The 26,036-nt window shown below is 47.5% G+C and overlaps 1 protein-coding gene across 1 annotated transcript in view; it reads left to right on the top strand.

Moving 5' to 3' along the window:
* The first annotated feature begins 4,098 nt into the window (after positions 1-4,098).
* Positions 4,099-26,036, top strand: part of MRC2 (mannose receptor C-type 2) — a 96,178-nt gene continuing 74,240 nt past the window's right edge. Inside the window, exon 1 of the mRNA XM_077917520.1 lies at positions 4,099-4,589. Within this exon, the coding sequence (XP_077773646.1) occupies positions 4,487-4,589 (103 nt within the window). The 5' untranslated portion in view covers positions 4,099-4,486. The remainder of the gene's footprint in view (positions 4,590-26,036) is intronic.

Genomic DNA, 26,036 nt, shown 5'->3' with positions numbered 1-26,036 from the left:
GGCCGGATTTAGGTTTGATGAGGCCCTAGGCCAGGCACCCCCAAACTTGGCCCTCCAGATGTTTTGGGACTACAACTCACATCATCCCTAGCTAACAGGACCAGTGGTCAGGGATGATGGGAATTGTAGTCCCAAAAACCATCTGGAGGGCTGAGTTTGGGGGTGCCTGCCCTAAGCTCCTGAAGGTAATGGGGTCCTTTATATGTCCAGCTGTCCTTTGTCAACAAGAAATTGTCGCTGGTTTTTTGTGTGCTGAATATATGCTATATGGTCATTTATGGACCTAATAGGTATCTAAAGCCATAATGGGATCAAAATAAATTATGTATTACATGAAATCAATCAGTAGGCATAAGACTCATACCCTTAGTCTATGCTGCCTGATCATCAGTCTACAAGCACTCTTTAATATACAACAGCCTTACCTACATTCAACTGTGCTGCACTGCAGTCTGCAGCTGCATGCTACATATTGCCTTGCAACCAGTCCATGCAGAATGCAGGCACCCTATATATAGAAATGAGCGAACCAGTGATATTTTAGGGAGAAGGCTAGCAGACGGGCCCATTACTTACATCATAGGTTCCTACACAACACAAAACACTGTTGCTGTATGTCGGTTTTATTTTATTTGTTTTTTTATCTTATATTCTTAACCTGAAACTCTTCTTAACCTGAAGCACCACTTTAGCTAATGGGGCCTCCTGCTGTTGCGCCGCCGCCACACGATTTCTGTTCTCATCCTGAAGCAAAGTTCTTAACCCGAGGTACTATTTCTGGGTTAGCGGAGTCTGTAACCTGAAGCGTATGTAACCTGAGGTACCACTGTATTGCTTTTCTGACATTCCTGCATTATTTTGCTGATATTGCTACGCTGAACACACAGTAGCTCGTATTTTGATGACCTCCAGGATAGCAGCCTACGGCTTGCATGTGTGGCTTTGCCGAAAAACCAAGTAGTAAGGGGTAGCAATTTTATGTTTCTGGGTTTTTTTTTAATCTACCTGCTTTCTTCATAAAATGAACTCCCTCAAAGCGGTTCGTAGAAACTCAGGTTGTGAAGATACCAGCCAGGAACAAAGAAGATGCCACATTCTGCATCAGCCCTCAAAGTGACTGGCTAGCATCTAGGGCCCAATTTCCATGTCAATAAGCCCCTCTTGTTGTTGTTTAGTCGTTTAGTCGTGTCCGACTCTTCGTGACCCCATGGACCAGAGCACGCCAGGCATCTCTGTCCTCCACTACCTCCCGCAGTTTAGTCAAACTCATGCTGGTAACCTCGAAAACACTATCCAACCATCTCGTCCTCTGTCGCCCCCTTCTCCTTGTGCCCTCCATCTTTCCCAGCATCAGTGTCTTCTCCAGGGAGTCTTCTCTTCTCATGAGGAGGCCAAAGTCTTGGAGCCTCAGCTTCACGATCTGTCCTTCCAGTGAGCACTCAGGGCTGATTTCCTTAAGAATGGATGCGTTTGATCTTCTTGCAGTCCATGGGACTCTCAAGAGTCTCCTCCAGCACCATAATTCAAAAGCATCAATTCTTCGGCGATCAGCCTTCTTTATGGTCCAGCTCTCACTTCCATACGTCACTACTGGGAAAACCATGGCTTTAACTATACGGACCTTTGTTGGCAAGGTGACATCTCTACTTCTCAAGATGCTGTCTAGGCCTGTCATTGCCCTTCTCCCAAGAAGCAGGCGTCTTTTAATTTTGTGGCTGCTGTCACCATCTGCAGTGATCATGGAGCCCAAGAAAGTACCATAAAATCTCTCACTGCCTCCATTTCTTCCCCTCCTCACTGTAGTTTAAATCTTGTACAGAGCTGGCCCGTTACATTTTGCCGCCTGAGGCAAAGAACAGCGCCCCTTCCCATTCCATGCACAGAAGCTGACCAGAAGCTGGCAGCTCAATCTCACTTCAGTACGGGAGTCATGACACAGCCTTCCACTGCACCTGAGGGTGGCAAGTTTAGTTTAGAAGGTGCAGGTCAGATGGCTCATATGGTGGTATGCAGAGCTCTGTCCCTCACCATCTTGCCACTGCTCTCTGCAATCTCGCACCTGGTGCTCAAGGAGGTTGCCTCATTCTGTCTAATGGTAGGGCCGGTCCTGGAAGAGAATGCACATATAGCCTAATGTGGTGAGGTCATGACCTCCCCTGCTACATAGTCAAAAGAGTAGCAGAGGCCCTTAAAAATAAGATATGATTTCCCTTTCAAAGTGTGTGTGTGTGTGTGCGTGTGTGTTTCTGGGTGATAGACCTCAATCAGAAAGGGGAATGACATACAGTGGACGCTCAGGTTGCGACTGAGTTTCTGGGTTTTGGCAGTCCGTAACCCAAAAAAACACAACCTGAAGTGTCTGTAACCCGAGGTATGACTGTATTTCCTAGTCTATGTCTAGTCATGTGTGTCTAGAGACATATTTTTAAAAAACTCCAGCCCTTTTGTTCCATTTTCACTGAACATTATTATGACCATGGGTGAGTTCAGGTGTTCTGTGGTGCCCTGTAATGGCTGCTAAAACACACATATATAATAACTCAGTTTTGAAGTTTATCAAGTTGGGCTGGGGTATCGTTTAGGGAATTTTGTTGGTTTTGTTGTTGTTGCCGTTATTGGTATTAATTTTCTGCATATTTATTTCTTTAGATCACTAGCGATTCATGAGGAAATGTTCAATTTTCCTGTGTACTTTTTGAGGTGTTTTATATATTGATTATGTCTACTTTTGTTATTATGCCAATCTTTTCAAGTTGTAATCCTCTTTGAGCAGGGTTTAAACTATGTAATGGCGGCATACAAATAAATTGACGGTGGTGTTGCAGGGTTGTTTTTTTGTTTTTTTTAGCCGCTTTGAGTTCTCTTTTCCGAAAGGTAACGAATAAATAAATAAATAATAAAAGCAGTCAAGCTTAACCTCAACTCCTGAAAGGCATATCCATAATTGCAAAGTAACACTACTGTATTTTACATCAGTCTAAAAGTGTATAGGCTTTTCAATTGCACAGTGTTGTCTCTCGCCCAGAATGGAAAATTTGTTGTTGCTGTTTAGTCGTTTAGTTGTGTCCGACTCTTTGTGACCCCATGGACCACACAGGCTTCCTCAAGCTCGGCCCTCCAGATGTTTTGAGACTACAATTCCCATCACCCCTGACCACTGGTCCTGCTAGCTAGGGATCATGGGTGTTGTAGGCCAAAAATATCTGGAGGGCCGAGGTTGAGGAAACCTGGACCAGAGCATGCCCGGCACTCCTGTCTTCCACTCCCTTCCACAGTTTGGTCAAACTTATGTTAGTAGCTTGGAGAACACTGTCCAGCCATCTCGTCCTCTGTCCTCCCCTTCTCCTTGTGCCCTCAAGGAATGGAAAATTAGCTTGCTTTAATAGGCTAAGAGACAAATTGGAGGACAGTGCCTTCAACGTGTCAGTTTTCCACATATCGGGGCTGTGACTTGGGGAGGAGAGTTGGTCTTGATAATATTTTGGATGCATTGCAGTCTAGTGATTTTATAAGAGGTCCGCCTATTTATTGGGGGGGGGGGCGGAGTTTCCACTGTGGCAAATTGGAAAGTAGATTATCGCAATTGGGGGGGGGGGGACGACGACCCCAAAAGATGGAGCGTTGCAGCTCTTTGAGTTGCATATTAAACATAATAAATTGGTGGTGACCAATCATCCTAAAATGCAGGATTGCAAAATACTGGAGCGGGAGGGGGAAGCCTTATTATTTGCAAGACATCTAGTCCATTAACTTTGGGTCTGAGTGGAGGGAGACCTGATCAAGCCATGCAATCCCAGGCAGCCTACTATGCCATCTCCGCTTTTGCAAAAACTGCTCTCCTTGCGTTGCATGCATTAACAAGACAAAACATGCACCCGCGCGCAGCATCGCGCCCATTTAAAAATGCCCGAGCGCAGCTGGGAGGGAAAAGGAGGTGTCTTTGAAAAGTGCGGCTGCGGTGGGAAGAAATGCTCTTGATTTTTAAGGTGGGCAGAGGGAGAGAGCTTGCTTCCCGCCCCCCCTCTTGCAAGAAGGGCTTGGGGTAGAACAGGAACCAGAGTCTCTCTCTCCTTTCCTCCTCTGCGTCCCCCTCCGCCTCACTTGCAACGTGTTGCAATTCCTCTTAGCGCACATCCAGCTTGCCAAACCGCGGAAAAAAGTTTGAGAAGTCTTGGAGAAAGCTTCTCTCCCCCCGCCCCCCCCCATTTCCCTTCCGCCCACAACTGGCTGGGCAGCCTGTGGGGCTCGTGACGCAGCGTCTGAATTCTTAGAAGGCAGGGGAGGGGCGCTTTTTTCTTTTTTTTGGGAAGGGGGGGCGCATTCCTTGTCTCTCTCCCATCTCCCTGTCTCTTTACCCTCCCATCACCTTCCCAAAACAGGAGGAGGGGAGGAAAGGACCCTGAGTCAGCACGGAGAGAGAGAGAGAGACAGAGTGCGCAAAGAGGCAAAAGAAGGAGAAGAGGGAGATCAGTCCCACCCCCCAGCTATGAAACTTCCCAGCCCCCCCTCTTCGCCACGGCCTCGCTTGCTGAGATGCGCCCTGGGCATCCTTCTGACCATTGAGCTCGGACTCTGCGCTCTTCTCCCAGGTAGGGCTGAGTTGGCCAAATGTGTTTGTTTTTCCTCCACTTCCAAACTTGCAGCGTCTTTTCAGAAGGGCGGGAGGTTGGGGGTGGTGAAAGGAGGTACTTGTAGGTCTGCCTCTTTAAAAAAAAAGAAGGGGGGGTCGGCTCCTCACAAAGTTAGCATGCACTCTTCTCCCCCACCCCACCCCGATTTCCCTCCCCCCCACCCCGTTTTGGGCAGTTGTTGGGGCATTTGGGGGGTGTATGCGAGCTTGCGTTTTGCAAAGAAGGGAGGAGAACCCTGAATGGAACCAGATGTGGTTTGGAATTGCGAAGGGAGGAGGAGATGGAAGCGGCTGTTTTTGAAAGTAACTGGGGGGGGGGCACACACTTGCTTCTCTTCTACCTCCCCATCAGCAAAAGAGAGAGAGAGGATTTTCTCTAGTTGCAAGATCTGATCCCTGCTGCATTTGAAATAAATGCTCTTGTTTCTGCGCCCCTGAGGTTTGGGGATTTTATTCTTTCACCCACCAGTTCTGCCTTGCAACCCTGCAGGCTTTTTTTGCATGTGTCCAGCCGTAATAAAAACCCCAACACACCACCGGATTTTTCCAGAGGAATCAGTGTTTCCAAAAGCATTTTTCCAAGCTGGTCTCCCAATTGTCCCTCCGAAGAGGAGGATAGCGATTTGGCCAGCAACAACAGTGATAGAGACGAGAAACTAAAGAGAGGCATTTGTTGGTCCCCAGAGCTTTGTCAAAGGCTCAGTGTATTTGCCTCGCAAGCACACTGGCCTTGCAAGTTGGCCAGATTTGCAAAACTTGCTCCAGTGTCTGGACCGGTCAGTTGCGCCAGACAGTGACATTTAAAGAAATAAATAAAACCCTTCCTTTTTGCTCCAGTTTCCATGCAGTCTGCAACCAAAGGATTAACAAAAACAAACAAAACGTTGCAGCATGATAAATTTCTAAAAGAGCCCCATTGTGGCTTACGAAGCGAAAAAAATGCAATTTAAAGTAAATCAGGAAGCCGCTGGGAAATGGGGGGAGAAGGAAGCTGTTGGGAAAAGGGTCAGGAATGAAACAGTGTGTGGTCGGTGGGTTGTCTCAGATTTGGGTGGGAAGTTAGAGCAAAAGATGCAATGATGGAGTGAGAGCAGCTTTGTTGTTGTTGTTTAGTCGTTTAATCGTGTCCGACTCTTCATCACCCCATGGACCAGAGCACGCCAGGCTCTCCTGTCTTCCACTGCCTCCTGCAGTTTGGTCAAACTCATGCTGGTAGCTTCGAGAACACTGTCCAACCATCTCATCCTCTGTCGTCCCTTCTCCTTGTGCCCTCCATCTTTCCCAACATGAGGGTCTTTCCCAGGGAGTCTTTTCTTCTCATGAGGTGGCCAAAGTATTGGAGCCTCAGCTTCAGGATCTGTCCTTCCAGTGAGCACTCAGGGCTGACTTCCTTCAGAATGGATCGGTTTGATCTTCTTGCAGTCCTTGGGACTCTCAAGAGTCTCCTCCAGCACCATAATTCAAAAGCATCAATTATTTGGCGATCAGCCTTCTTTATGGTCCAGCTCTCACTTCCATACATCACTACAGTTTATATATGGGGACCAACATCAGAGCAGCTTATAAATGGCTAATTGCATAGGCTGATTGGGGTAGGAGATCGCCCACAACCACATGCTCTTCTCTGTCTCCTCCCACCCAGCGGCTTGCACACCTCTGCAGCCAGCCAGGTACCTGCTCAACACTCGCAGAAACTTGTATTCCTGCCTCACCCCCTGGAAAATGGGGAGCAGGAAGAATGGGCCACCCCACTCCCACAGTACACTGCTCCAACCAAAGGCAGAGCTCTGCTGCCTGCAGCTCCTTTTGCAAGTAAAAACCAGCCGGGGTAGATGGGAATTGTAGTCGAAAACATCTGGAGGGGCACCAGCTTGGAGGAGGCTGGTAAAACAAAGAATGCAAATAGATGCCAGAATGTTCAGTGGTACCTCAAGTGACATACGCTTCAGGTTACAGACTCCGCTAACCCAGAAATGGTACCTCGGGTTAAGAACTTTGCTTCAGGATGAGAACAGAAATCATGCTCCAGCAGTGCGACAGCAGCGGGAGGCCCCATTAGCTAAAGTGGTGGTTCAGGTTATGAACAGTTTCAGGTTAAGAACGGACCTCCGGAACGAATTAAGTACTTTTAAAAAAAAATTATTATTAATTTTAACATATTAATTATCATGCATACCACAGAACTTCACATCTTATACAATCTTTTTGGACTTCCATCAGCACCTCTGATGATCGCCCATTCTTATCATTTCTTCTGCATTTCTTCAATTCATATTGCCTTTAATTATCATAACTAACAATCCCCCATCTTTATCCCTTTTTGCAATAATTCAAATAATTCACCTCACAAAACTTCTTGCAAACCTACAAACATAATCTGGTCATCACAATTACTTTTCAGATAGTCCGTAAATTTACACCAGTCTTCTGTGAATCTTTGGTTCTGCAGGTTTCAAATTTTTCCTGTTAGTTTATCTAGTTTCAGGTTAAGAACAGACCTCCGGAACGAATTAAGTACTTAACCCGAGGTACCACTGTAGTTTGTTGCCTAATACGTTGGACTTGGATGTGGGAGACCTATGACTCACGCCACAAAACAGTGGCCATGAACAGTGTTCCTCTCTGTAAAATGGGAATAATAATAATGTCCTAGCTCTCTGGCATTGTGAGGACTTTCGTATTAAATGCTTAGAATGCTGTTGCTGCTTAGCAAGTGAAATAAGCAAAAATGAAATTAAGAGTCAAGAGGTGCACAGAATGTGAAATGATGTGTTTTGAAAACACTTGGTGCGGTTTCACTGAGGCTGCATACATATCATACATTTAAAGTGCACTTAAAACACATGACTTTCCCCAAAGTAGCCTGGGAACTGCAGTTCTTTAAGGGTGCTGGGAATTACAGTTCTGTGACAGGTAGATGACAGTTCCCGTAATTATTTTGGGGCAGTAATATGCTTTCAATGTATGGTGTGAACACCGCACAGTGGAAAAGGAAGACAGGTTCTAATGCCTCTCGCTCTTGAGTTTTAAGATATATTAATGGACTTCTTTTTGAGCACTGGCATATTTCTAGTGTGTGTTTTTAAAAGCCAAATAACTATGTTGTACTGTGGGTGGCCTGTTGCTTTCGAAGGCAGCTCTTAGAATGAGAAGTGAACTGTTGGCGTAACTCAGTCGTCCATCAGACAACTGGCATCTAACTTTTTTTTCTAATTTGCTCAAAGATAGTTTCTCTCTGATTATTGAAAGCGTCACTTCTGCCTACATGTTGGATGGAGTGAAAGGGTTTAGAAGCAAAGCTGCGAGATCTCTTAAAAAAACCAACATGACAATTTTGAGTCCTTTTTATTATTCTTTGAACCAAGAGAAGTAATGTGTGGGATGGGAGACGAGAGCCTCTGCTAACCTCTAGGTTAGATTACTGCAATGTGTTGTACACGGGGCTGCCTCTGAATACTGTTCTGAAACTTCAGCGGGTGCAGAATTCTGCATCTAGGTTGCTCACCGGGGCAAGGCAGTTTGCGCATATAATGCCAACCCGACCGCACTGGCTCCCAGTTAGTTTCCAGGCCCAATTCAAGGTGCCGGTTTTGACCTGTGAAGCCTTAAATGGCTCAGGACTGCAATACCTCAAGGGCTGCCTCCGTTCATATGAACAGACTGGACCCAGTGATCGTCATCTGAGGCCTTGCTTCATACGCCCTCTCCAATAGAGGTCGGGGGGGGGGCCAATACGAGAGCAGGGCCTTTTCAGTGGTAGCTCCCCATTTGTGGCGTGCTCTCCCCTGGGAGGCTTGCCTGGCGCTTTTGTTACATATCTTTAGGCGCCGGGCAAAAACATTCCTCTTCTCCCAGGCCTCTCGCTAATTAAACAACCTATGGATTTTTAAACTGTATGGCGGGTCATTCTTTTAGTTTGCTGTTATGGTGTGGGTTTTTTTTGTTTTTATGTTGTAAACCGCCCTGTAATCTTCGGATGAGGGGCTGTAGAGTAATTTAATTAATTGATTAACAATAATAAAAATAATACAATGGTACCTCGGTTCTTGAACATCTCCGTTGATGAACGTTTCGGAACCTGAACGCCGAAAATGGTTTTCAAACGTTTCAAAACTGGAACGGTCTTCCGGAACGGATTGCGTTTGAGAACCAAGGTACCACTGTACTTGAGAAGAAGGAATGAGCAGATCAAAGCCTTCTTTCTATACCTCTCTCCACCAAAACCTTTGCCTAAAAAGAAAAAGCATCCTAGAAGATTCTTGTGTTTTGTTCCAACCAGGGCCGGATTTAGGTTTGATGAGGCCCTAAGCTACTGAATGTAATGGGGCCCTTTATATGCCCAGCTGTCCTTTGTCAACAACAAATTGTCGCTGTTATTTGTGTTGAATATATGTTATATGGTGATTTTCTGACCTAATAGGTATCTAAAGCTATTTGCACATAACAAATAGGAGCCTACACAACACAAAACACTGTTGCTGTAAGTAGGGTTTATTTTATTTGTTTTTTATCTTATATTTTGGAAATGTACATCCAGTCCCCCCCCCCCTTTAAATTCTTTGGGATCCGCCAAGAGAGTGTGGCCCTAAGCTATAGCTTGTTTAGTTTATACGTAAATCCGGCGCTGGTTCCAACCCAAACCTATGAATGCCTGTTAGTGCTGCTGCTGTCACTTGGGGGCATTCCTGGCTCACTGTTAACATGTCTATAGGATGCTGTGGCTCAGGGGTCGGCAACGTGCGGCCCATGGGCCGGATGCGGCCCACAAAGACGGTTTTACTGGTCCACAGGCTGCCACCGAACTGCCTGCTTGGTGAGTCCCCTGTGAGCTGTGCTAAACCAGCATTTTGATCAGTATATTACCATGTTGTGCTAAGGTGGTGGGAAAGAACTGTATGCCAGGATACCACCCGGAATTTCATCACGTGAAATTGCAATGCGAAATTCCCGCAGTTTCCTGGCATTCAGCTGGATTTCCCAGAAGTGGCTTTCGCGTTTCGTGAAAGAACACAAAAATTGTCAGAAGGAAACTGAAATAAATTGCAGTCTTCTCTCCTAATTGTGAAGCAAAAACACAAAAAGCAAACAACGTCCATCACCGCTGTTTAAAATAGGGAAACCAGAACGATATTCCAGTCCGATAGTTGCGAACATTATTTTTACAGAATTTGGAAGTTATTGCAGGGCTGCAGGCAACAGTACAGAAGACTTTCTGGTTAGTCGCTTCTTTGGTTCTGTGTGTGGCATGTGAGCTCAGAAGAAGGCAGGCCAGTAGGGAACAGACCCGAATACAGTGGTACCTCGGGTTACATACGCTTCAGGTTACAGACTCCGCTGACCCAGAAATAGTGCTTCAGGTTAAGAACTTTGCTTCAGGATGAGAACAGAAATCAGGCTCCGGTGGCACGGCGGCAGTGGGAGGCCCCATTAGCTAAAGTGGTGCTTCAGGTTAAGAACAGTTTCAGGTTGAGAATGGACCTCCGGAACGAATTAAGTACTTAACCTGAGGTACCACTGTATCAGTGATGTGGAAAGGCTTTTTGTGAAACATCTTGTAGTTGGCCAAACCAGCTATCAGTATCAACATGCCGTGGAACCTGGTCTGTCTACCACATTTGGGTGCTGTAGGTCACGCCCAACTCAAACATTTAAAGCAGGGGTCAGCAAACTTTATTAGCAGGGGGCCGGTCCACTGTCCCTCAGACCTTGTGGGGGGCCGGACTATATTTTTTTGGGGGGGGGGAATGAACAAATTCCTATGCCCCACAAATAACCCAGAGATGCATTTTAAATAAAAGGACACATTCTACTCGTGTAAAAACACGCTGATTCCCGGACCGTCCGCAGGCTGGATTTAGAAGGTGATTGGGTCGGATCTGGCCCCCGGGCCTTAGTTTGCCTATCCATGATTTAAAGCACTGTTATGGCACATCAAGCATCATGGCTTCACCCAAAGAATTCTGGGAAAGGGAAGTTTGTTAAGGGTGCTGAAAGTTGTTGAGAGAAATGACATTCCCCGTGATTCATCGGGGGGAAGGCATGGGGTGTAAATGTATGGGGTGGACTTCAGCTTTTCCTCCATAGGAATTCCAGGATTCTCGACCCTTTATTGCTCTGCACTGCAGCATCGCAGCTTCTCTCTGTGTATGGCCCTGTTGAATTTGCTCCCGTTTGTCCTCCATTTCTCCCAGGTTTCCCTTAGTACAACCACAGACCTGTTAAAAACTAGATTCGTGCACACTGACGGGCTTCCAGTTTGATTCAGAATTTAACTTTAGTAGTTTGGTAGGGGGGACGCGGGTGGCGCTGTGGGTTAAACCACAGAGCCTAGGGTTGCTGATCAGAAGGTCGGCGGTTCGAAACCCTGCGACGGGGTGAGCTCCCGTCACTCGGTCCCTGCTCCTGCCAACCTAGCAGTTCGAAAGCACGTCAAAGTGCAAGTAGATAAATAGGTACCACTCCGGCGGAAAGGTAAACGGCGTTTCCGTGCACTGCTCTGGTTCGCCAGAAGCGGCTTAGTCATGCTGGCCACATGACCTGGTAGCTGTACGCCAGCTCCCTCGGCCAATAAAGCGAGATGAGCGCCACAACCCCAGAGTCGGCCATGACTGGACCTAATGATCAGGGGTCCCTTTACCTTTTAGTTTGGTAGGGGCAAAACTGTCTCGCACTTGCATCCGTGTTTATGCAACCTGAGTCTTCTGCCTGCAACTGCAGCATGGATTTGCCTCGGGAGGGTGGATGGAAGGTCCCCATGGAGGCAATTTAACTCGACTGACCTTCTGGAGCAATCTGAGGTATGCTTTGTTTAGGAAACCTTTTCTCTCTGGAAATCCAGATTGGCCACCAACAGTGGCCAGGTGTGTGGGCCGCGTTTTAAAGCACCATTTAACACCTCTGAGTGTGGTTTTTAAAAAGGGTGTTGATGTTATTATTATTTGTGTAAAAGCTCTGAAACAGCTTGCAACAGAAGCTCTGGAGCAATGATTTAATTCCCCCCCCCCCCCACCTTTTAGGCTGTTTTTGCAATATGAACACACACAAACACATAACCCTCAGAGGTGCTTTATATAGTATGCAGCTTTTATTGATCTAAAGGCAGCATTTCCCTTTTGGGATTTTGGGGGAAAGTGGTCTAATTAACTATAAAAAATGCTCCTTTTTTCTTTAAAACTTTGTATATTAATACGTGCGGGGACGCGGGTGGCGCTGTGGGTTAAAGCCTCAGCGCCTAGGACTTGCCGATCGAAAGGTCTGCGGTTCGAATCCCCGCGGCGGGGTGCGCTCCCGTTGTTCGGTCCCAGCGCCTGCCAACCTAGCAGTTCGAAAGCACCTTCGGGTGCAAGTAGATAAATAGGGACCGCTTACTAGCGGGAAGGTAAACGGCGTTCCGTGTGCTGCGCTGGCTCACCAGATGCAGCTTGTCACGCTGGCGACGTGACCCGGAAGTGTCTCCGGACAGCGCTGGCCCCCGGCCTATAGAGTGAGATGGGCGCACAACCCTAGAGTCTGGCAAGACTGGCCCGTATGGGCAGGGGTACCTTTACCTTTACCTTTATATTAATACGTGCAGGAAAGTGCGGTGTACCAGAGATCCATCTTTTTACAGATCCCGTGCCATTTTAAAGCTGTTTGTCCTATTTCACCTATATACAAATGGTATTGTTGAGTTTCTGTCATCACTAACTTATCACGTCTCCAAGTTGGCCACAAAAAAAGATTTCTGTTTTATTGGATGCAGATGATCCTACAATTCTATTCCAGAAAAAAAATGGGTGTGAGGGTATTTTCTGAATATTGTTAAAAAGAAGGTAATGGTGACACACCCTCCACTAATGGTATTTAGATGAGCAGCTTATTGAACAAGTAACAATTTTTAACTATTTGGGAATAGATTTTCAACCTTCTGAAAAGATCAACAAGAATATTGGCATAGAAAAAGCTATTCAAATTCTGCTTTTTTTTTTTAAAAAAAAGACCCAAACAAAAGGCCATAACTTTATTTCTGCAGTACTTGGCTAAACCTTGAGCTCAGTTACTATATGGGATTCCGATGCTAATTTAAACCCTCTGGATGTTGGGCAGTGTAAATTCCTTCGACACGTTTCCTCTGTACCAGGTTGGGTCTCAAATGTCACTTTGCGACCCGAAGCTTCCATTCTCACACAGGCCTGGATGAGGCCATTGGCTCTGGCTGAATGGCTTGGTTGGTTTCGTTCCGCTCGATTCGCTTGAAAGCAAGCTGGATGAAAGCCATCGATTTACGGTTATGCGCGTTTGGCTTTTCAACCACATCAGTTATTAAGTTTAGGTCCAAGCAGAGCATTAGAACGTATTGAGGCGACGCCCGTTTGATACTGGACCACAAAATAACCTTTCTGCAATGAGAAAATTGAGTCCTGGTATGACTGCTTTGGAGATAGCCCTCTTGATAACAGTAGCATCTCTCTACGTGGGGCTGCCCTTGAGATTGACCCAGAAACTCCAGCGGGTGCAGAATGCCACGGCGAGACTCCTTACGGGGTCCTCGCTGCGGGATCACATTCACCCGGTCCTATACCAGCTGCACTGGCTCCCAGTGGAGTACAGGATCAGGTTTAAGGTGCTGGTTTTAACCTTTAAAGCCCTATACAGCCTAGGACCCTCGTACCTACGGGACCGCATCTCCTGGTATGTCCCACAGAGGAACTTACGGTCTTCAAACAAAAACATCGTGAAGGTCCCAGGCCACAGGGAGGTTAGGCTGGCCTCAACCAGAGCCAGGGCCTTTTCGGCTGTGGCCCCGATCTAGTGGAACGCTCTGTCACAAGAGACTAGGGCTCTGCGGGACTTGACATCTTTCCGCAGGGCCTGCAAGACAGAGCTGTTCCACCAGGCCTTTGGCCAAGGCACAACCTGACCCCCTCCTTTGGTAATCCTCACAGAACTCTAGTCCAATGGTTGCCATCAATTTGATTTGAATTAATTTTATAATGAAATGATTTTAGAATGTTGTATTATTTTATTGTTGTTAGCCGCCCTGAGCCCGGCTTCGGCTGGGGAGGGCGGGATATAAATAAAATTTATTATTATTATTATTATTATTATTATTATTATTATTATTATTATCTGCAGGATCTAACATATCCAAAGGTCAGAAGAGCCTTCTTGAGTGCACAACTGGGCGTGCTTCCTTCAGCAGTAGTACTTGAGGGTTGTTTTAAAACAGGCATAGGCAAATTTGGCCCTCCAGATGTTTTGAGACTACAACTCCCATCATCCCTGACCACTGGTCCTGTTAGCTAGGGATGATGGGAGTTGCAGTCCCAAAACATCTGGAGGGCCAAGTTTGCCTGCGCCTGTTCTAAGAGAATCCTTTCACAAAGTTGGATATAGAGTTTTCCACTTCCATTAGGTCTTGCCACCCAAAAATAAAAAATATGCTATATTTTCTAACTTCAAAAGCAACTTCCTGGCTTGGGGTTACGTCCACAGGCTCTCTTCCTCCTAGGAAAGGAGCATTGCCTGAGAGGAGTCCTTTGCCACGGATGGAAGGAGTCATTTTGCATTGATTTCCTTCACAGAACTACAATTCCCAGAGTTCCCTGGTGCGTGGATGTGGCCGTAATGTGGAAAGTTGGTCGGGATCAGTGCCCGTTTACCAGATACAGTGGATGCTTAGGTTGAAAACGTGATCCGTGTGGGATGCACGTTCGCAACCCGCGTCTGTGCACGCGTGGGTTGCGATACGGCGCTTATGCGCAAAGTGCAATTTAGCGCTAATGCACATGCGCCACCGCCAAAATCCAGAAGTAACCTGTTCCGGTACTTCCGGGTTTCGGCGGTCCGCAGCCCGAAAAAACGCAACCTGAAGTGGTTGTAACCCAAGGTATGACTGTAGGCAGATTAGGCACTGGCCTGTGGGCGCTGGGACAACGGATCAAAATCATAATTGATTTTGAAATACTGATCTTGAAAGAAAGTGTCAATCAAGCTTTCTTCTCTCCTAAAGTTTGTGAGGGGACCCCCCAAGATTTTGACTGCCTAGGGGCCTCCGCAGGGTTTAATCCGGCACCAGTTGGGATTCTGCTAGCCGTTTATGACAGAAGAGTAACGATCGGGTTGTGCCAGGAGTCAGCAGTCTGTTAGCATCCTTAGCAATGCTGAAATTCACATTTCAGGGTGTGTGTGTTGTTGTTTTTAAAAAAAGGCTAAGAACATGTTTAGACAGCATATTATGGCTCCACCTCATACGGCCACATCCGAAGAGCAGGAAATGTAATGGAGGAAAATATATTCCTATCTCCATTTTTTTCGGCACTTCAGCTCCCTGTGTGAGACTTGCTAGATCACAAAGGCAGGACTAGGAGGTCCCATATTTAGGAAAAAGGTAAAAGGCGGATCTACACGGATCCTCGTGAATTCATATGATTTTTTCATTCAAATTAAATAAAACCACCATGATACTGTAGACCATGTCTTACTCTGTAGAAAGCATCAAAAAAATCACGCATCCACTGTTTCGGGGGGGGGCGCAGGGGCGCAAAAACATGGTTAAAAAACACGGATCCTCATGGATCCTCATGATTTTTGCACTAGATCAGCCCAAACTCACTTTCAAATTACAAATCATGTCCAGGGGCACAACATCCACCACAGAAATCACGCATCCACGGCTTCCTGGCGAAACCGTGGCCCAAAAACGTGGTTTTCAAGAACGGATCTTCATGGATCCACACGCTTTCTGCATCGGGCCAACCCAAACTCACCGTCAAATCACATATCATAGTAAGGGGCACAGCCTACAACACAAAAAACTCGGATCCACACCTGCCTGGCCACGCCCTGGCCCAAAAACGTGGTTCCGAAGCACGGATCCTCATGAATCCTTATGATTTTTGCACTAGATCAGCCCAAACTCACCGTCAAATCACACATCATGTCCAGGGGCACAGCTTACACCACAAAAAACTCGGATCCACGGCTTCCTGGCCATTCCATGGCCCAAAAACGTGGTTCCAAAGCACGGATCCTCATGGATCCTCACGCTTTTTGCATTGGGCCAACCCAAACTCACCGTCAAATCACACATCATTCCCAGGGGCACAGCTTACACCACAAAAAACTCGGATCCACGGCTTCCTCCCCACTCCATGGCCCAAAAACGTGGTTCCAAAGCACGGATCCTCATGGATCCTCACGCTTTTTGCATTGGACCAACCCAAACTCACCGTCAAATCACACATCATTCCCAGGGGCACAGCCTGCACCACAAAAAACTCGGATCCACGGCTTCCTGGCCACTTCATGGCCCAAAAACGTGGTTCCAAAGCACGGATCCTCATGGATCCTAACGCTTTTTGCATTGGACCAACCCAAACTCACCGTCAAATCACACATCATTCCCAGGGGCACAGCCTGCACCACAAAAAACTCGGATCCACGGCTTCCTCCCCACTCCATGGCCCAAAAACGTGGTTCCAAAGCACGGATCCTCATGGATCCTCACGCTTTCTGCATTGGACCAACCCAAACTCACCGTCAAATCACACATCATTCCCAGGGGCACAGCCTGCACCACAAAAAACTCGGATCCACGGCTTCCTGGCCACTTCATGGCCCAAAAACGTGGTTCCAAAGCACGGATCCTCATGGATCCTCACGCTTTTTGCATTGGGCCAACCCAAACTCACCGTCAAATCACACATCATTCCCAGGGGCACAGCCTGCACCACAAAAAACTCAGATCCACGGTTATCTGGCAATGCCATGGCCCAAAAACGTGGTTCCGAAGCACGGATCCTCATGGATCCTCACACTTTTTGCATTGGGCCAACCCAAACTCACCGTCAAATCACACATCATGTCCAGGGGCACAGCTTACACCACAAAAAACTCGGATCCACGGCTTCCTGGCCACTCCATGGCCCAAAAACGTGGTTCCAAAGCACGGATCCTCATGGATCCTCACGCTTTCTGCATTGTGCCAACCCAAACTCACCATCAAATCACACATCATTCCCAGGGGCACAGCTTACACCACAAAAAACTCGGATCCACGGCTTCCTCCCCACTCCATGGCCCAAAAACGTGGTTCCAAAGCACGGATCCTCATGGATCCTCACGCTTTTTGCATTGGACCAACCCAAACTCACCGTCAAATCACACATCATTCCCAGGGGCACAGCCTGCACCACAAAAAACTCGGATCCACGGCTTCCTGGCCACTTCATGGCCCAAAAACGTGGTTCCAAAGCACGGATCCTCATGGATCCTAACGCTTTTTGCATTGGACCAACCCAAACTCACTGTCAAATCACACATCATGGCCAGGGGCACAGCATCCACCACAAAAATCACGGATCCATGGCTTCCTGGCCACTCCATGGCCCAAAAACGTGGTTTCGAAGCATGGATCCTCACGGATCCTCACGCTTTTTGCATTGGGCCAACCCAAACTCACTGTCAAATTACACATCATGTCCAGGGGCACAGCATCCACCACAAAAATCACGGATCCACGGCTTCCTGGCCATACCGTGGCCCAAAAACGTGGTTCCGGACCACGGATCCTCATGGATCTTCACGCTTTTTGCATTGGACCACCCCAAACTCACTGTCAAATCACACATCATAGCCAGGAGCACAGCCTACACCACAAAAGTCACGGATCCATGACTTCCTGGTAAATCCATGGCCCGAAAATGTGGTTTTGAAGGACGGATCCTCATGGATCCTCACGCTTTTTGCATTGAGCTACCCTAAACTCACCGTCAAATCACACATCATGTCCAGGGGCACAGCCTACACAACAAAAAACTCGGATCCACGGTTATCTGGCAACGCCATGGACCAAAAACGTGGTTTTGAAGCACGGATCCTCATGGGTCCTCATTATTTTTGCACTAGATCAGCCCAAAGTCACCATCAGATCAAACATCATGGCCAGGGGCACAGCATCCACCACAAAAATCATGGATCCACGGCTTCCTGGCCATACCGTGGCCCAAAAACGTGGTTTTGAAGGTTGGATCTGCACGGATCCTAACGCTTTTTGCATTAGGCCACCCCAAATTCACTGTCATATCAAACATCATGTCCAGGGGCACAGCCTGCAGCACAGAAAACTCAGGTCCACGGTTATCTGGCAACGGCATGGCCCAAAAACGTGGTTTTGAAGGTCGGATCTGCACAGATCCTAACGCTTTTTGCATTAGGCCACCCCAAATTCACTGTCATATCAAACATCATGTCCAGGGGCACAGCCTGCAGCACAGAAAACTCAGGTCCACGGTTATCTGGCAACGGCATGGCCCAAAGACATGGTTTTGAAGCACAGATCCTCATGGATCCTCACGCTTTTCGCATTGGGCCAACCCAAACTCACCGTCAGATCACACGTCATAGCCAGGGGCACAGCCTGCACCACAAAAATCACGGATCCACGGCTTCCTGGTCATACCGTGGCCCAAAAACGTGGTTTTGAAGCACGGATCCTCATGGATCCTCACGCTTTTTGCACTAGATCAGCCCAAATTCACCATCAAATCACACATCATCGCCGGCGGCACAGCCCGGACCACAAAAAACTGAGATCCACGGCTTCCTGGCCATACCGTGGCCCAAAAACGTAGTTTTGAAGCACGGATCCTCATGGATCCTTACGCTTTTCGCATTGGGCCAGGCCAAACTCATCATAAAAGCTTTTTGACACCTAATCGTCTCCGCCTCTCATTGCGCGGGAGTCTCCTGCGCAGGGTGGGCGTGGGTAGCGGAGTGCCTGGGCTCTCTTCACTGACTTCCAAGGAAGAATCCCGGAGCCCTTCCACCTCCTCTTCCCATTGCTCTCCTGGACTCTTGGTGTCACGCGTATTTCCTTCCCCTTCCACCAAGCTGAGTCTCCCCCTTGTGCTAGGACCTTCACCTGCAGAATCTGAGACCCTCTCCCTCTCCCGTGTCTCTGATGTCAGTTCCCTGACAGCTGCCATTAGACCCTGGATTGCAAAAGAAATAATACAGTACTGTAGGAAAAACTATTTTGAAAGACAAGACAAATATTTTCAAGTGGAAATTGATGCTGTTCCTCCCAAGAAGAGACAAATCTTGAACGAGAGTTATATTACTGTGTCTCGACCTTGCCCAGAGGGATGGGCAACCTATTGCTCAGATATTTTACCTTCCTTGTTTGAAGGCTGCTGGCCACTATGTTTCTTGAAGGAAGGGTGCAGGAGGCCCAGTGGTGACCTAACTATGGTTTACTGTGAAGGAAACTGCAAGGACTGGTACCACTGCTTTCACATAGGCATTGATTCAAAAGATCTTCCAGAGGTTTTCGTGTGTCCAGACTGTCAATCCACTGTGGCCAAATAGATTTTGAAACTGCAAAGTGTCATATTCCACAGGTTGGTATAATACAGCAAAATCCAAACATATAGTTTTCATCATCATGGCAGGGATGGTCCTTTTCCGTAGAATTCTTATTTATGGAGTTAGTTTTTATATCCTGCTTTTCTCTACTTGAAGAAGTCTCAAAGTGGCTAAAAATCTCCTTTCCCTTCCACCCCCACAACAGACACCTTGTGAGGTAGGTGGGGCTGAGAGAGTTCAGAGAGAAGTGTGACTGGCCCAAGGTCACCCAGCAGCTGCATGTGGAGGAGCGGGGAAGCGAACCCAGCTCACCAGATTAGAGTCCACCCCTCTTAATCACTACACCACAGAATCGTATCTCTTAAAACTCTGGAGCAAGCTGTTCAGTTCAGCCTTGTAGTGATACTGATTTGTGGAGGAAAGGTTGGTGATGAGCAAGATCTGTTCCCATTTCCCAACACAGAGACCATAGAGCAGTTTCTTTTGGGAGCTGATCCTGCAGAGTGTTTCTGTTCAGAATTTCCGTGGCAGAAATCGGCTAAGTGCCTTTATAAACATTCAGCTTCTCAAATTGGAGGTGGAGGGCAGAGAAGGTGCTAGTCCTTACCTCCCTCCTCCCAGCCCCATGATCCGTTGCCCAATGGGCTGAATTTCAGGGCTTTTGCATGCAAAGGGCAAGCTTGTTCTTTACTTGTTTAGATCTTTAAACTTGGGAACAGATATTTGGCTCCATGACCACAATGACCAAAAGGTTCAGCTTCTAGAGGACTGGAAAGATCATGATTGTACTTCCCCTACCCTCAGCCCTAACTCCGTTGAGTATTTTTTGTTATGAGACTGAGTGTTTGGGGCTGATGCCGTGGCATTCTTGTCCGGGGGCTTGATGGAAAAACAGAAAAGTGACCCTCACCTAACTCTCCAATGCCCTTCAACAAGAATGCTGTAGGAAATATTGCTAAGCCCAAAGGGAGGCAATTTGCTTCAGCTCACCTTGTTAATGGCAGAGCAAAAGCTATGCGTGTGTCATTCTCAACCAGTCTACTTTCAGGACTGATTTTAGAACCCTCTTATATCAGGCCACATGGTCACTGGGGTGGCTCCATCATGCAACCATGACTATCCACACAGGGACCATCTATTTTTGTTTTTTTCTGATACTGGATTTTAAGTTACAGTTACATCTTTTAAAACAACTGTCAGTATATCACACTGTATTGAGTGCATGTCGGATCTCGTCTTCAGTTTTCCTTTTTCTGTGAACCGTCCCTTGGAGCTCTCCGGGCCCCATCCTGTTATTTGGCTCTGCCCAATGACCCACCCTTGCATCGCAGTGTTCACCTTCTGTTGTCAGATATTTCGGTTTTTAAGCCTTTGTGCTTTTTTATGTTTGTACATATTTTATGGGCTAATAGCCGTAAATAAATGAATGAATGAATAAGTATCACACTGTATTCCACTTGCCTTCCAAAGGAACACATGGCTCTCCCCACATAGCGGGTTAGGTTGAGACTGCTGATCCAAAGTGATCAGTAATTTTTACGGTAATTACAATCCTGCTTTCCCTTGTACCAGCTTACCTTGACTTTGGTAAGGCCTTTGAAAAGGTCCCCCATGATATTATTGCAAAACAACTAGTAAAATGTGGGCTAGACAAAGCTACCGTTAGGTGGATTTGTAATTGGTTGATGGGCTGAACCCAAAGAGTGCTCATCAGTGGCTCACCTTCATCCTGGAAAAAAATGACTATTGGGGTTCCACAAGGTTCTGTCCTGGGCCTGGTGCTATTCAATATTTTTATAAATGATTTGGATGATGGAATAGAGGGCGTGCTAATCAAATTTGCAAATGACTGCAAACTGGGAGGGGTTGTGTAGTGGTTTGGAGTTACTCGTGCGTAAACCGACCCCGTTTGGGTGCTTGGTTGCCTGGTTAAATCCTTCGGACTGCACAGCCCATCTCCGCTTGACTGCCTCAGTCACTGACAGAATCTGTCTGTGGGCGTTTCTTAAACCTCTGCCAGCATAAAAGCTGTTTGACACCTAATCGTCTCCGCCTCTCATTGCGCGGGAGTCTCCTGCGCAGGGTGGGCGTGGGTAGCGGAGTGCCTGGGCTCTCTTCACTGACTTCCAGGGAAGAATCCCGGAGCCCTTCCACCTCCTCTTCCCATTGCTCTCCTGGACTCTTGGTGTCACGCGTATTTCCTTCCCCTTCCACCGAGCTGAGTCTCCCCCTTGTGCTAGGACCTTCACCTGCAGAGTCTGAGACCCTCTCCTTCTCCCGTGTCTCTGATGTCAGTTCCCTGACAGGTTGCTAATACACCAGAGGACAGGGTCAGAATTCAAAATGACCTGAATAGCCTAGAGAGCTGGGCCAAAACCAACAATATGGAGTTCAATAGGGAGAAATGTAAGGTACTACACCTGGATAGAAAAAATGAAATGCACAGGTGGGGGACACTTGGCTTGACAACAGTACCAGTGAAAGGGATCTGGGAGTCTTAGTTGACCACAAGCTGAATATGAGTCAACAGTGTGATGTGGCAGCTAAGAACGCCAATGCAATTCTGGGCTGCATCAATAGGAGTATAGTGTCTAGATCAAGTGAAGGAATGCTACCACACTATTCTGGTTGGTCAGACCACACCTGAAATACTGTGTCCAGTTGAAGAAGGATATTGTCAAGCTGGAACATGTCCAGAGGTGGGTGACCAAAATGTAAAAGGTCTGTAATCCAAGCCCTATGAGGAGAGACTTAGGGAGCTGGATTTGTTTAATCTAGAGAAGAGAAGATTAAGGAGTGACATGATAGCCATGTTTAAATATTTGAAGGGATGTCATGTTGAAGAGGGAGCAAGCTTGTTTTCTGCTGTTCTAGAGACTAGGATGCAGAATAATAGATTCAAACTATGGGAAAAGAGATTCCACCTGGGCGCGGTAATCCAGTCAGGGAAAAAGGGAGGCATACTATGTTTAGGGCACCATTTCCAGCCTCTTCTCCTTTTCGGGGTGAGAATAGTGGATCCTAAAAAGGGCTGCTCAGTCATGGATACAGCTGCTGAGCTGCTCAACTGCCTTATTCCTTGAGTCAGAACGACTGAACGCCCATGTGTCGGTTCATGACTAGGGGCTTCACATTCCTGCCCCTGTAGCCATTTAGTGATCGCCATGGGGGTTGGGTTTGGGGGGGTTGGGTTGGGTTTTTGGAAGATGCCTGTGCGTGAATTTGTTTTATGTGTGTAGATCAGTGCACACTGACCAACGCACAGCCTTCGCAGTAGGGCTCTGTTCTGATGGCATGAGTAGTCACGACGAACTGGTGGATCCTATCTCATGCAGCCTTCATCCGCCTTCACAGCCGTTGTAACACACTGCTTGTTATCACCCGCCTGTTCTGCCATTGAGGACTTCTTGGCTCATTCTTTGTCTAGCTCCTTCCCTGTTATGTACTAAGCTTGGATCCTAGAACAATAGGCAAGTAGGATCCTAGAATGCAAGAATTGATTGGCTTGCAGGAAAGACCAATCAGGCTCCAGGAGGGAAGCAGAACCAGCCATTCAGACGGGACTCATTGTGTAAATAATGTATATAAAAGCCTGAGGTTTTGGGGAAAATTCAGTCACTGTTTTACAAGCTGCAATAAAGAGCATGAAATCACTACAGGACTCTGAGCATATTTAATTTTCTTTGACCTTACCACCTTGGGTGACCCTGCTGGGAGTACGAGATTCCCAACGGCTTCACTCACAAGGGTCATAGGAATGTGCAAGCCCACTCACCATGACAAGTGAGAGAACTGAGATAGATTGCACTGAGCCCTGGTCTCATTAGACAAAGTGTTCCACCAAAAAGGCTCTGGCTCTGGTTGAGGACAGCTGGATATGTTTTGGGCCAGGGACCACCAGTAGGTTGCTGTTAGATGAGCATCACACTCATGGGGGTGTATTGGAAGATAATTCCCACAGATAAGAAAGGTCACAGACTGTTTAGGGCTTTAAAGATTAGCACCAAAACATTGAACCTGATTTGATACTCCACCTGGAGCCAATCCAGCTGATGAACAACCAACTGAATGTGGGCTCTCCACAAAGTCCAAGTAAGAACTCATGCACCTGCATTTTAGACCATTTGGAGTTTCTGGAGCAGTCTCAAGGGTAGCCCTGCATATCTCTCTCTCTCTCTCTCTCTCTCTCTCTCTCTCTCTCTCTCACACACACACACACACACACACACACACACACATATTTAAACCCTGCACTCCCCGGCTCAGGTGTATAGCAAGTTAAAGTACTCTAGTACTGTATACAGGTGACTACTGCATGGATCACCATGGCTAGGTTGGAAAGGGACAGGTACAGTGCCGATTGCCTAACCTGACATAGATTAAAAAATTCCAGTTTGGCTACATTTGTGACCAATGCCTCCATAGAGACAGAAGCATCCAGGATCACACCAGGACTCCTGATGGCAGCTACAGGTGACTATTGCACCCCATGAAGAGCTGGGAGCTGGCAAACCAAACTGAAATTATTCTGGCCCAGCCATTGGACGCCCATCTTTAAAGGATAGAGATTCAGCCGACACTGTTTCCTCCATCCCAGCACACCCACCTAAAAATTGGCCAATATATCCAGGGTAGCATCTGGCCAGGGCCATGAAGCAGTAGATCCATGATGTTTGTGGTCAGATCTGTGGTTATGTACAAGATATGTGAATGAAGGGTGAATTTGGGGTTCCCCAATGCAAAAAGTGTCATGATCCATGAGGATCCGTGCTTCAAAACCATGTTTTTGAGCCATGGAGTGGCCAGGAAGCCATGGATCCGTGATTTTTCTGGTGCAGGCTGTGCCCCTGGAAATGATGTGTGATTTGCCGTTGATTTTTGGTTGGCCCAATGAAAAAAGCGTTAGGATCCATGAGGATCCGACCTTCAAAACGACGTTTTTGGGCCATGGCGTTGCCAGATAACCGTGGATGCTAGTCTTTTGTGGTGCAGACTGTACCCCTGGACATGATGTGTGATTTGATGGTGAGTTTGGGTTGGCCCAATGCAAAAAGCGTGAGGATCCATGAAGATCCGTGCTTTAAAACCACGTTTTTGGGCCACGGTATGGCCAGGAAGCCGTGGATCCATGATTTTTGTGGTGCAGGCTGTGCCCCTGGATATGATGTGTGATTTGACAGTGATTTTGGGTTGGTCCAATGCAAAAAGCGTGAGGATCCATGAGGATCCGTGCTTCAAAACCACGTTTTTGGGCCTTGGAGTGGCCAGAAGCCGTGGATCCGAGTTTTTTGTGGTGTAAGCTGTGCCCCTGGACATGATGTGTGATTTGACAGTGAGTTTGGGTTGGCCCAATGCAAAAAGTGTGAGGATCCATGAGGATCCGTGCTTCAAAACCACGTTTTTGGGCCATGGATTGGCCAGGAAGCCGTGGATCCGAGTTTTCTGTGGTGCAGGCTCTGCCCCTGGGAATGATGTGTGATTTGATGGTGAGTTTGGGGTGGCCCGATGCAGAAAGCGTGAGGATCCATGAGGATCCGTGCTTCGGAACCACGTTTTTGGGCCTTGGAGTGGCCAGGAAGCCGTGGATCCGAGATTTTTGTGGTGTAAGCTGTGCCCCTGGACATGATGTGTGATTTGACAGTGAGTTTGGGTTGGCCCAATGCAGAAAGCGTGAGGATCCATGAGGATCCGTGCTTCAAAACCACGTTTTTGGGCCACGGTATGGTCAGGAAGCCGTGGATCCGAGTTTTTTGTGGTGCAGGCTGTGCCCCTGGACATGATGTGTGATTTGATGGTGCGTTTGGGTTGGCCCAATGCAAAAAGCGTGAGGATCCATGAGGATCCGTGCTTCGGAACCACGTTTTTGGGCCTTGGAGTGGCCAGGAAGCCGTGGATCTGAGTTTTTTTGTGGTGTAATCTGTACCCCTGGGCATGATGTGTGATTTGACAGTGAGTTTGGGTTGGCCCAATGCAGAAAGCGTGAGGATCCATGAGGATCCGTGCTTCAAAACCACGTTTTTGGGCCACGGTATGGTCAGGAAGCCGTGGATCCGTGATTTTTGTGGTGCAGGCTGTGCCTCTGGACATGATGTGTGATTTGTCGGTGAGTTTGGGGTGGCCCGATGCAAAAAACATGAGGATCCATGAGGATCCGTGCTTCGGAACCACGTTTTTGGGCCTTGGAGTGGCCAGGAAGCCGTGGATCTGAGTTTTTTGTGGTGTAATCTGTACCCCTGGGCATGATGTGTGATTTGACAGTGAGTTTGGGTTGGCCCAATGCAGAAAGCGTGAGGATCCATGAGGATCCGTGCTTCAAAACCACGTTTTTGGGCCACGGTATGGTCAGGAAGCCGTGGATCCGTGATTTTTGTGGTGCAGGCTGTGCCTCTGGACATGATGTGTGATTTGTCGGTGAGTTTGGGGTGGCCCGATGCAAAAAACATGAGGATCCATGAGGATCTGTGGTTCGGAACCAAGTTTTTGGGCCACGGTTTCGCCAGGAAGCCGTGGATACGTGATTTTTGTGTTGCATGCTGTGCTGCTGGCCATGATGTTTGATCTGATGGTGACTTTGGGCTGATCTAGTGCAAAAATCATGAGGATTCATGAGGATCCGTGCTTCGGAACCACGTTTTTGGGCCAGGGCGTTGCCAGGCAGGCGTGGATCCGAGTTTTTTGTGGTGTAGGCTGTGCCCCTTATTATGATATGTGATTTGACGGTGAGTTTGGGTTGGCCCAATGCAGAAAGCGTGTGGATCCATGAAGATCCGTTCTTGAAAACCACGTTTTTGAGCCACGGTTTCGCCAGGAAGCCATGGATCCGTGATTTTTGTGGTGGATGCTGTGCCCATGGCCATGATGTTTGATCTGATGGTGACTTTGGGTTGATCTTGTGCAAAAATCATGAGGATTCATGAGGATCCGTGCTTCGGAACCACGTTTTTGGGCTAGGGCGTGGCCAGGCAGGCGTGGATCTGAGTTTTTTGTGGTGTAGGCTGTGCCCCTGGCTATGATGTGTGATTTGACGGTGAGTTTGGGTTGGCCCAATGCAAAAAGTGTG

Source organism: Podarcis muralis, chromosome 13 (genome assembly GCF_964188315.1).
Source record: "Podarcis muralis chromosome 13, rPodMur119.hap1.1, whole genome shotgun sequence".
Classification (NCBI taxonomy): Eukaryota; Metazoa; Chordata; class Lepidosauria; order Squamata; family Lacertidae; genus Podarcis; species Podarcis muralis.
The sequence above is the reverse complement of the archived record's forward strand: the minus strand, read 5'-3'. Positions and strand labels throughout refer to the sequence as shown.